The 10580-nt window shown below is 39.1% G+C and overlaps 1 protein-coding gene across 1 annotated transcript; it reads left to right on the top strand.

The window, feature by feature from the left end:
* Positions 1 to 75: 75 nt before the first annotated feature.
* agpat5 (1-acylglycerol-3-phosphate O-acyltransferase 5 (lysophosphatidic acid acyltransferase, epsilon)) lies at positions 76 to 9192 on the top strand. The gene is made up of 8 exons (XM_034551282.1): positions 76 to 1859; positions 2514 to 2583; positions 2669 to 2784; positions 2909 to 2998; positions 3863 to 3953; positions 5018 to 5179; positions 7160 to 7283; positions 8079 to 9192. The coding sequence occupies exons 1-8, from the start codon at positions 1641 to 1643 to the stop codon at positions 8302 to 8304; spliced, it is 1098 nt and encodes a 365-aa protein (XP_034407173.1). The 5' UTR covers positions 76 to 1640; the 3' UTR covers positions 8305 to 9192.
* Positions 9193 to 10580: the final 1388 nt, after the last annotated feature.

Raw genomic sequence — 10580 nt, 5'->3', positions numbered from 1 at the left:
TTATTGAAATTATAGAGAGATTATTTAAACGGTGTCTGACATTTTTTCACACTTGAAAATGACGAAGCAAAGTGGTTTGATGGTACAATTTGGCATAGTTTTGTCTGAAACTACTCAGCAGTATCGGTGGGTGATAGATGACAAATACACAAGCTTATGTATCACAGCTTGTAGTGCCATGCAAGTCATGTTTTAGCAGACAATATGGAAAGTAGCACATTAACTCTAATACTATACTTTAAATGTACTATAATCTTACTTGAAAATGTGTAGCATTCACACATACCTCAGTTAATATTTCTAAAGTATGTAATACATGCATAATGCGAGTTGTATGTTGGGTTCATAAAGTATAATGGGAAAAAAAACAGTATAGAACAGTTTGAATGTCCAAGTGTCCTTGAGCAAGACACTGAACCACCAGTTGCTCCCCAGGCGTTTCACAGCAGCCCACTGCTCCTAAAAATGCAGAGCATGGGTCAAATGCAGAGTATTTCATGTATGTGGGTTAGGGTGTAATAAAGTTCAGTGATGAAGGAATAATTTTTGTTGCTTTAACATTTACTCTCTCTCTCTCTCTCTTTGTCTTTGCGACCAACTTGTTGGGCCACCTTATCAGGCCAAGCCTAATAAAATAAAGACGTGTATCAATATTTTTTCAGGCCAGCACAATCTGACTAATAACATACTGAGCAACACCCTCTGTTATCTTCCCTCTTTCATGGCAAACAATACCAAATCATATCTGTGTCGGATTGAATAATTTTTCCATAAAACACTATCAATTGGAAATGATTGTGATGCAAAAACAATGTAAGAAAATAAGTAAACACTGTCAACCTTTTGAAAAGGCTTTTTTTTTTGTGGAGAATCGTAGAAAAACGTGGCGGAGAAAAGGCGTTGTGTCGCTTTAAGAATGGAGCGGATGGAACTCATGGTGCCTCTCGCCCATTGGCTGGCCTCTACCGCGTCACCTGACTAATCAGCTTCGTCGGTGTCACCGGGTGGCATTACGTCGGGAGGCGTGTGTGACATTTGCTGCAAGAAGCTAGTTTGTGAGCAGCTAGCCGGATAAAGATGAAGAACTAGGGAAGTAAATAGAACATATTTGGCCTTGTAACGACTGAGCTGACGTTTGGGTGACAGTTTGTTGTCTTATCCACATGACAGAATACAGTTTATATCAAATGTAGCGCAGGGTTAAATGTGGCTAAAAAACGTTCAGCAGCAGTTAGTTAGTAGGCTAACCCTTTCTCTTAACTTATACTTTAACTGTTGAGTTGAGGTGGTATGCTGGGTTTGTGCCTGAGATGTTGACAACGGATAACTAGCCTAGTTAACGTCTTTTGATTTTGTTATTACCGTATGGGTGGACGTTAGCACGTAACCCGACTTGACTCACTGCAGGTTGCACACAAGGTTAACATTAGCTTTAGCCAGCTAGCTCCTCACTCCCTTCTTGCTGCAGTTTTCTCACTTTCTTATGCTGACATGTCAGGACAGGTGTGCTGAACGTAGGCCAGGTGTGCTGTGGGATAGATAGGGCGTTCCACGTATTAACAGTGCTCACGGAAGAGTAATAAGTCCCAACAGTCCACTTCAGCGATTTGTGTTCCTGTAGTCGAGCCAGAGGTGGGACCATGCTGCTCTCCTTGGTTGTGCACACATACTCTCTGCGGTACTGGTTTCCAGCCACGATTATGCTGGGATCAGCCCCAGCTTATTTGCTATCATGGGGTGCCTGGCGCTTACTTTCTACTGTTTTACCAGCGAGAATGTATCACAAGTTAGACGATCGGTTGTACTGCATGTACCAGAGTATGGTCCTGTTCTTCTTTGAAAACTACACCGGAGTAGAGGTGAGTGATCATGCATGTACTGCATGTACATTTACAGGTAATCTAATTAATTCATGTGTTGTCACCGTGAGTGGAACTGTGCTTATCAAGGCTGGGGAATCCTAGTCTATTTCTAATAGAAATACAAGGACACAGTCGTTCAAGTGACCGCTACCTCTGACTGGCTTACACTAATATTGCATGCACCCCCATACGGATCAGTGCATTATTGGAATTTTCTGCATTTTCCCCCTCTTAAAATAACAAAACATAAAGTGTTGCTAATAAACAAGATATTGATGAACCAGATGTAAGACAAGAAGGTCTGCATTCTTTTGTCTTTTTGTTGCCACTCCTTACACAAGTGTTATTGTACGGTAGCCTTTGCAGAGAAACAACAGTGATAGTGTTTTGTGTAATAAAATTGTCTGCACTGTCCCACTAACTGGAGGCCACATGAGTAGATTGGAACAGACCATTAATTAATTATCTTGCGGTTATTGAACAGCTGCAGTCTACGCTTGTGGGCTAAATCAGTCTGAACCAGAAACAAATCCATGATGCAGTTTAAATATTTAACAAAAAAATGAATCTTCATATTTAACGTAGAATAATTTTGCACACTGATGACATTTTGCTGGGGCCTGTAATATTTTTAACATGCTTTCTCTGTAGATTATTATATATGGAGATATACCAAAGAACAAAGAGAATGTGATCTACCTGTCCAATCATCAATGTACAGGTAACACATTTACAAATTAAAATCTCAGTCTAGTATGAATCCCAGATTGTAGTAGATATGTAATTTTTACCAACATTTTTCCTAGCTGACTGGATCATTGCTGACATGCTCGCCATCAGGCAGAGTGCTCTCGGCCATGTCCGATACGTCCTTAAAGATGGACTCAAGTGGCTTCCGCTGTACGGATGGTATTTCTCTCAGGTAATACAACTGTGTGAGTATTTGAATGTCATTTTGTTTTTGTAAATTACAGACGCAGAGAAGTAGACGAAACATGAATCACATTCCCCACTGCAGTTCTCATCAGATTATCTTTCTGTTTTAGCATGGAGGAGCCTATGTGAAACGAAGTGCAAAGTTCAGTGAAATAGCGATGAAGAAGAAGCTCTTCACACAGACTCAAGATGGAGTCCCAGTAAGTACAAATTATAAATGTTCTAAATAAGTTTTTTGACTACATGCATGTTTACTCTTCAGGTTGACATACTGTCTTCGCTCATGTCTTCTCTCTCAAACATGAAAAGTTCAGTTCAAAAGAGAACAAGCATTTCAAAAGAAATCATACCTTCCAACGGTGCCTCATTTTCCACATTTTTCTGATCATCACAAGCTTGTTTTTAAATGTTCACCACTTAAATTTCCTGCAGAGCTTCAACAATCTCCCAAATATCTGTCTTTCAAAAAAAAAAAAAAAAAAAAAAGTGCGTGTGTGCGTGTGTGTGCGTGTGTGTGTGTGTGTGTGTGTGTGTCTTGGTTCTGCTATGACTAAAGTGTATCGACTCTAAAACAAGTTGCTAAAACTTGCTTGTTGATTCCAGTAAAAACTGCTATATTAGTTCATCATTTGCAAGCGTGAGAATGTTCTTGTCTAAAAAGCCTTCACATCCTCAGTATTTTGCAGTAGATGAAGAATAAAGATTCTTATACATATTCATTCAGTACTTAAATTAAAACAGATTTTAAGAAAGCCCCTACTTTTTGAGAATTGTTGACCTTAGTTTTATTATTTTTTTAAATGGTAATTTTGTATCTGGCGTCACTGTAATGGGGGACAGACAAAGGAATACAGCAGGAGGTTGAGTCTACATCCCCAACAATTTAGTTTCAGTCGGTTTCAATCCAAACGACAACAATGTTTCTTCTAAACATTAGAATTGCTGGGTTTCAATTGTTCTTCATCAAGTACTGTCAATGTTAGAAATTCCATTTTGACCCATAGCATTAAGGACAAAAACGCTGGAGACTTTGATTTCATGTGGTGTTTTTTCTCTCCCTACAGATGTACCTTGTCATCTTCCCGGAAGGAACTCGGTATAATCCCGAGCTCAAGAATGTTATTGCTGACAGTCAGGCCTTTGCTACAAAAGAAGGTACAAACATGATGGGAGACATTTTCTGCTGTCCTGCATGCTAATTGGGCAAACATCAATTTGTAAAATAGGTGACGTTATGCTGTATGATTAGTGAGCATCAAGAACTGTGTACGGATTCTTTACTTCGAAGTTAGGTTTGCAGTTTATCGTTAATTATTAGGATCGCAAACTTCAGAACTCTAACAAAATGAAAATTGTACAGCATTTCCAATTACGATGTTCTTTTGGAAATGTTGTTATACCCCTTTGTTGAAGAATGAATTAGTGAAGTTTAATGGACATAAAAACTACAATCTTAATGTCATTACTTATTAACCGTTGTGTTGCCAGGAATTGCTGATTTTATATTCCTGGTGCTGATTGAAGTTTTGAGGACTAAATGTATCTACTGCTGGTAGATTGCAAAGAATCACTTTGAAGAGATCTCTTTTGGTTATTTTTGTAATGTACTGAAGTAAAATTATTGACTTTGAAATGGTTTTATTTAACTGAAACTTAAATTTCAATACAGATGTACAATGTCAGAGCAGTATGACACAGCATGATTATTGTGATGCTGTTGGGCAGTGTGGGGTTTAGGTCCAATCACAAACTGCATTAATTCTGTGGAGATTAAGCCTATCTTTGGACCACAGCTCTGAATATCACCTTCCCCCATTAATCCAAAATAAATCTCTTTCGAGAGCCAACATGTGCACATGACATTATCTGCTATTAGTGAGGTATTAGTGAGCAGAGGGTGGTTCACTTCGACTGAGGAACAACAGATTGTGCAGTAACATACACAAGCATTCACATAGAATTACCATTTTTAGTGTATTTTGGAGGGGATATAAGCCATTATTTATTAAGAGGATAGTAGAGAGTTGACAGGAAATTAGAGGACAGATACGGTGATGTGTAACAAAGGTTCCCAACCACACTCATTCTGGGGAAGTTATGATTACATGTCTAGCATCTTCTATTTTGTAGGCAAACTTTATATTCACACTTTTAATGCAACCTGTAATTGAGCAGGTAATCTGATTTAATGGATGTATTGCATTTGTTCCTCTCTATAGGACTGGCTGTCCTGAAGCACACTCTGACACCCAGAATGAAGGCCTCTCACATAGCCCTCGAGGCCATGGAGGGCCACCTGGACGCTGTGTATGACATCACGGTGGCCTACGAGGGAACGCAGGAAGGTTTCAGGCAAAGAAAGCCTGCACCATCAATGCCCGGTAAGCAGGCATCTGACTTGAGGCAACTGACTACTTGAAATCAGAGACGGTCAACACCGTCATTCATTTCAGCTGCTTTCTCAATGTGATCTTTACCTGGATATCTTGTCTTCAGTCATTTGTGATATACTTATACAGGACACATGCAGATGGTATAAGTATGGACATTTGTGTGAATACCAGTTAAGGCAGGAGATATGATTTGTTTTCCCAGCAGCATTTTAACACCAGATATAAAAGCAGCTACAGACGGTCCTAACGGCAGCTTCAGTCTGCCTCTATCTTCTGTTGATCAGTGATCCACAAACACAGAGGCGTTGTATCATCAATCCTGCAACATTGTGTACGCCCCCTCAGTAAATAATCACATAGCAAACAAAACCTATTAACAGTCTTGCTTCCTGTAAACAGCCTGACTATGTTTTGGAATTGTTTTTGATTATTCTGTGTTGCCGGTTGTTCGACAATCACTGTTTGAATGTTAAAAAACATCCCGTTTCAGTCAGGAATAAACATCAATGTCCAACGGAACAGAGAATAGAAAAGCATTCTTGTGGTCATCACGCACTTCCTGGTCTCATGTGGTGAAGGTGACTTTAGTGATTTCACAAGGAAGTGGAAGTGTCTCGAGGCTGCGTTCACACTGCAGCTACAACAGTCCGAACTCTCATTGTATGAACAGATTTAACCATTTCAATATGTCCCATATTGTGATGTATATTAGACCCTGAGGTACGGTTATGTACAGTATGTGACTTAGATCACTATTTATGTCAGTTCGTTAAGAAGGACCTGATTTTCCTCCTACAGTCCAGAGACATTGATGGTTGACTGGTGGTCTGTCTCTCTGTTTCGGCCCTGTGATGGTCGCCTTTCTGCAAATGCAAACATGAAATAGATTGGCTCTTTTAAAACAAAGGTTAGCATGCCCTTTCATTACTTGGAGCATAGAGCTTATTTTTATGAATAAAGGTCTGCAGCTCGGCAGGGATTTTTTTTATTCCTATTGTGTGCTAATCTCTAGCATCGTGACATTGTTACTTTCCAACACACAAGACCGTTATTCTGTTCCTTTGGTATTGGGCATCTGCCTTACGTTTACTTGCGTATTGTGGGTTGTATTTATTCAATCACAAAATTCAACAATACATTTTGGAGACAGACCTGATTGTGCAACTTTTTTATGAATGAATGAGCTCCCTGCATCTCTTTTGTAGCAGTTTGGTCTTTTCTTTGTATGCAGATGACTCGATATATTAAAGATTAATTTGCAGCTTTACTAGGGTTTGTTAAAAGCATTGAGCTCAGAAGATGTTTGTTACTACAGAGTTGATTTCCTTCTGTTCCAGGAAGTTGTTTTGGAACATTGTTCTGCTCAAACCTGCAGTCGAGGCTCAGATGGTACACTTTTCTTAAGAATGAACGGGAACGGGATGTGTGTTCTTGCAAAACTAAATCAAGTGTCTCTCCTCCTGAGACTTCATCCACACTAACCCGTCTTTCATTGAGATATCTGTGTTTATTCGAGTGGTAGATATTGTGTCTGAAGGTCAATTTATATCCGTGCAGCAGCTGATTGGGGCGCTCTCCGCCAGTGAGGCTACCTTTCGCTGCTGACTTGATCAAGTTTTCTCTTTAGGCCCCATAATATTGCATGTTGTGGAAACAGGAACTTGAAGGTCTCTGGGGATACACGTGTAGCCTTGAGTGTTCACACTTGGTTACATTATTATCTCTGACCTTGTCAGACACTTTTCTTTCTTTGCTTAGTTCTGACAGGTTCAATTTTACTTGACACTTTCACATTTCATTTAGGAAACTAGCTGTTACTTTGCTTTACTCTCGAGTCAAAAGGCTTCGGCTTCACAGCAGCTCCACTCCATCATTTTCGTGTTGATTTTAAGTGCTTACTCTACGTGCCGTTTTTCTGAAAAGCTTTTCCTGTTTTTGTTTAGTCTCTTATTTTTTTGTGTTCGACAGAATTCCTGTGCAAAGAATGTCCCCGAGTCCACATACACTTTGACCGCGTGGACATAAAAGAAATTCCTCCAGAGCCACTGTTTTTCCGCAGGTGGCTGCACGAGCGGTTTGAAATCAAGGACCGGTAAGTGTGTGTGTGTGGGTGGAACAATTAATCATGTTGAAATTGCCTTGTTATTCAATCAATTCATAAACCACAGTGATATTTTTTAAGTGTTTTGCTTTTAAGTTTTAACGTGGGTGAAATATCCAGGTGAAATGTCCAGGTTTACCTAATATTGAGTTGAAATGGTTGAACACAATAGGTCTATAATCCATCAACCTAATATTGCACATGAATGAATTACCAGTTTTGGGTTGGTTTATCTACTGAAAGCGGCAGGAAGGAGGAAGGACCTGCCTCACGTATCTCCTTCTGTCACTGAAGGAGCTATTTAATATAACCTGGTGAAGTGTAGCATGTGCTTTTTGTAGTCCATCTACAATGCTAGTGCACCATGCCAGCCTCACGTCAGTAACGTCACATCATAATTATGTAGCATAGTGAACGTTGAGTCGGATTGTCTTCACACCGCGGTTGTCTTTCCTAAATCCTAATGAATTCTCTTTCACATCTTTCCTTGACCTCATGATGTTTTCCATCGAGGAAAAGTGGTTCTGAAAAACCTCTAGGAAGTCATTTTTTGACTTTAGGACCGTAGCCCAGACCTCTGATGTAAACTGTGAATCACATTGGTTGAATAATAGTTGTTGAGGATGAAAAGTTATAATCTACTGAGCCCAACATTGACAACACCCACCAGGAAACAAAAAGCACTGGTGTGATTTGGGTGCAGTGTTTGTGCTGTAACTGCTCCTTTTTAAAATGTTTCACTTCTGAGACCGGCTGAATTCCTTAGAGTAATCTGTCTTTTCAAAGGCTGCTGACGGATTTCTACGAGTCGGAGGATGAAGACAAGCTATGCAGGTTTCCAGGGGAAGGCAAACATTCCCCTCTGAACCTTTCTAAAACCCTTCCATCAGTGATGATCTTGGGGGGACTGACACTGCCATTACTGCTGACGGAGAACGGCAGGAAACTGTACGTGAGGACCTGGGTGTACGGGACTCTGCTGGGCTGGCTGTGGGTGAATGCGTTTCCTTAACGAACAGTGCAGCGGCTGCCACGATGAGATGCACAAAAGACATGGAGAGATGTTGCCATTTTCCTGTATCGCAACAACACAAGGTGTGTTCCACATGCAGGGCAGTTTCTGATGAGAGGCTCAGATTTACTCCATGTCTGGCTCACTGTTGAGCTGAAAGCTGAACGGAGATACGGAGAAATGTTAAGCTTTTGTGTGCTACTTGTTCCCTCGCGCTATTTGGATTTGCAGCCTGAAATGTTGAGAAAACATGAGTGGCATTGTCGAAGGGTATTCTCAAAAATGCCCCTAGTTATCTACTATGAAATAAAAATAGCTATATACTTATCTTAACTTAATTCCCCCTTTTATCAGATATAGCCAAATTAGTATTCATGCATGCCCACTCTTCCATCAAACATTGGCCAGTTTTAAAGCTCTTATATGACATATGTTTGAGAGCAAAATGTGCCAAGTGCTCGGAAAACCAGTTAATTGATTATGTTCAGCTACTCTATGTCGCTGACACAGTACACCAGCCGACTGATAGAGCATCAATTATGTAAGTGCGCTGACTCATTGACATTGGTTGTAATGTCATTTATGCCAAGTCTCATGTCAGGAGGTTTATGCAATTTGCTCATTTAAAGTGATGTTTTACATTGACGGAACAAAATAAGTAGCATGCAGTCCTCTATAGGGGCTCATAAACATGACACCAGCTGCATTGTTTACCATACTCATATTCATATGACACTGAGTTTTATATAAACATTATGAATGTAGCCGAAAACTCTTATGCATATATGAAAGCTTTTTTCTTTTTTTTAAATTCCCAACAGCCAAGATTTTGTTTTTACTAATATTGATATCCTAAAAAAAAAAATTATATATATATATATATATATATATATATATATATATATATATATATATATACACACACATACATACATACATACATACTGTACATGAGTATCGCCCAACAGTGAACTCATGGAGGAATGCGTGTTTAAAAATGAAATATTGCTTTAACCTTAATGTCAATCATTGCCAAACCTGCTGTTTTTACCATGATGTTCTCAATGTGTTTAAGTTGAGCAATACTTGTTTAATGCCAGCCTGGGTGTCGGCAAAGAAACCTAATGGCTCTTTTCTTTTTTTTGTTTTATAATTTGATTTCCATAACTTGGATAGGCATTCGTTTCTGTGAAATACCATGGTACAGGTCATACAAAAAGTTGACAAAGCCATGTTAACAGGATACCATGTATGACCATGTATATTTTCATACCATGTATGAAAATACTATGTATTTTTGTATGACCTTTACCATGGTACAGGTCATACAAAAAGTTGACAAAGCCATGTTAACAGTATTATCACAGGTTCCTGTGCACTCAAAGCCATTTGTATTATAAATGTCACTGTCTTGGGGAATGCACTGTATGTCCATTGTTTACTGTTATCATCGCATTTTTTTCCACAAGTCACTTTACATGTTTGCTGTCTAGAATTAGTCTGAGATGTTTTCCTTATGTTGAAGGTACAGTAAATCTCATAGTTTTTACATGTCAATCCAAAACCTTACTTAAATAATCCTTCCTTGTTCTTAAATGACTTCTCAGACATTTTATAGTCATTTTTATCCTGACAAAACCGGACTAACGCATCAGGAAATCTCTATGTAGACAGTATTTAAATACCAACTGATTTTGGAAATGTGTGCCTTCTCTTGGAGGAGTTGGTCAGCCCTCTCATAGAGGGCCACAGTGGCTCTTTTCCACCAGGTGACTGCATGGAGGAGCTCTGCTGCTGCTGCTGCTGCTGCAGCGTGTGGTCACGTTGTCAACAGTTCATAGTGGCTTATTTTGCTCGAAGAATGCATTGATTTACACTTTTTTGAGGACTGTTATTAATCGATGAAACCTTTAATGTAAGTTCTGGAGATAGGGGGTCAGAGAAAAATAAAATGTTTTTTTTGGGAGAGTTAAGTTTTTTTTTTCTGTTTGACTCCTGAACACATGACTTAAATTAAAGTGTTGTAATCTTTCACAGGTATTAGAAATGCACAAGTATATATAATACTGACTGATTTGCTGATTAATTAAACTGATTGTTGCCCGACTTAAACTTGCACATCCAACATGCCATTTGTTTTATTGCAGAGTCATATCAAATACATTTGAGATACCTAATGCACAATTTTATATTTTAGTTCATTTACATTAAACCATTTTTCAGATAAATCATGTGACCCTTGGATTGAGGACTTTAACTAAGTGTGACTTCTGAAT

The sequence above is a fragment of the Cyclopterus lumpus genome, chromosome 15 (assembly GCF_009769545.1).
Source record: "Cyclopterus lumpus isolate fCycLum1 chromosome 15, fCycLum1.pri, whole genome shotgun sequence".
In the NCBI taxonomy this organism is placed as follows: Eukaryota; Metazoa; Chordata; class Actinopteri; order Perciformes; family Cyclopteridae; genus Cyclopterus; species Cyclopterus lumpus.
This window is presented reverse-complemented; position numbering and strand designations above follow the sequence as displayed.

Coding starts and splice junctions, on each gene's coding strand:
- agpat5 (XM_034551282.1), top strand. CDS start 1,641: ATGCTGCTCTCCTTGGTTGTGCACACATACTCTCTGCGGTACTGGTTT. Junction 1,860..2,513: donor AAAACTACACCGGAGTAGAG/GTGAGTGATCAT, acceptor CTTTCTCTGTAG/ATTATTATATATGGAGATAT. Junction 3,954..5,017: donor GGCCTTTGCTACAAAAGAAG/GTACAAACATGA, acceptor TCCTCTCTATAG/GACTGGCTGTCCTGAAGCAC.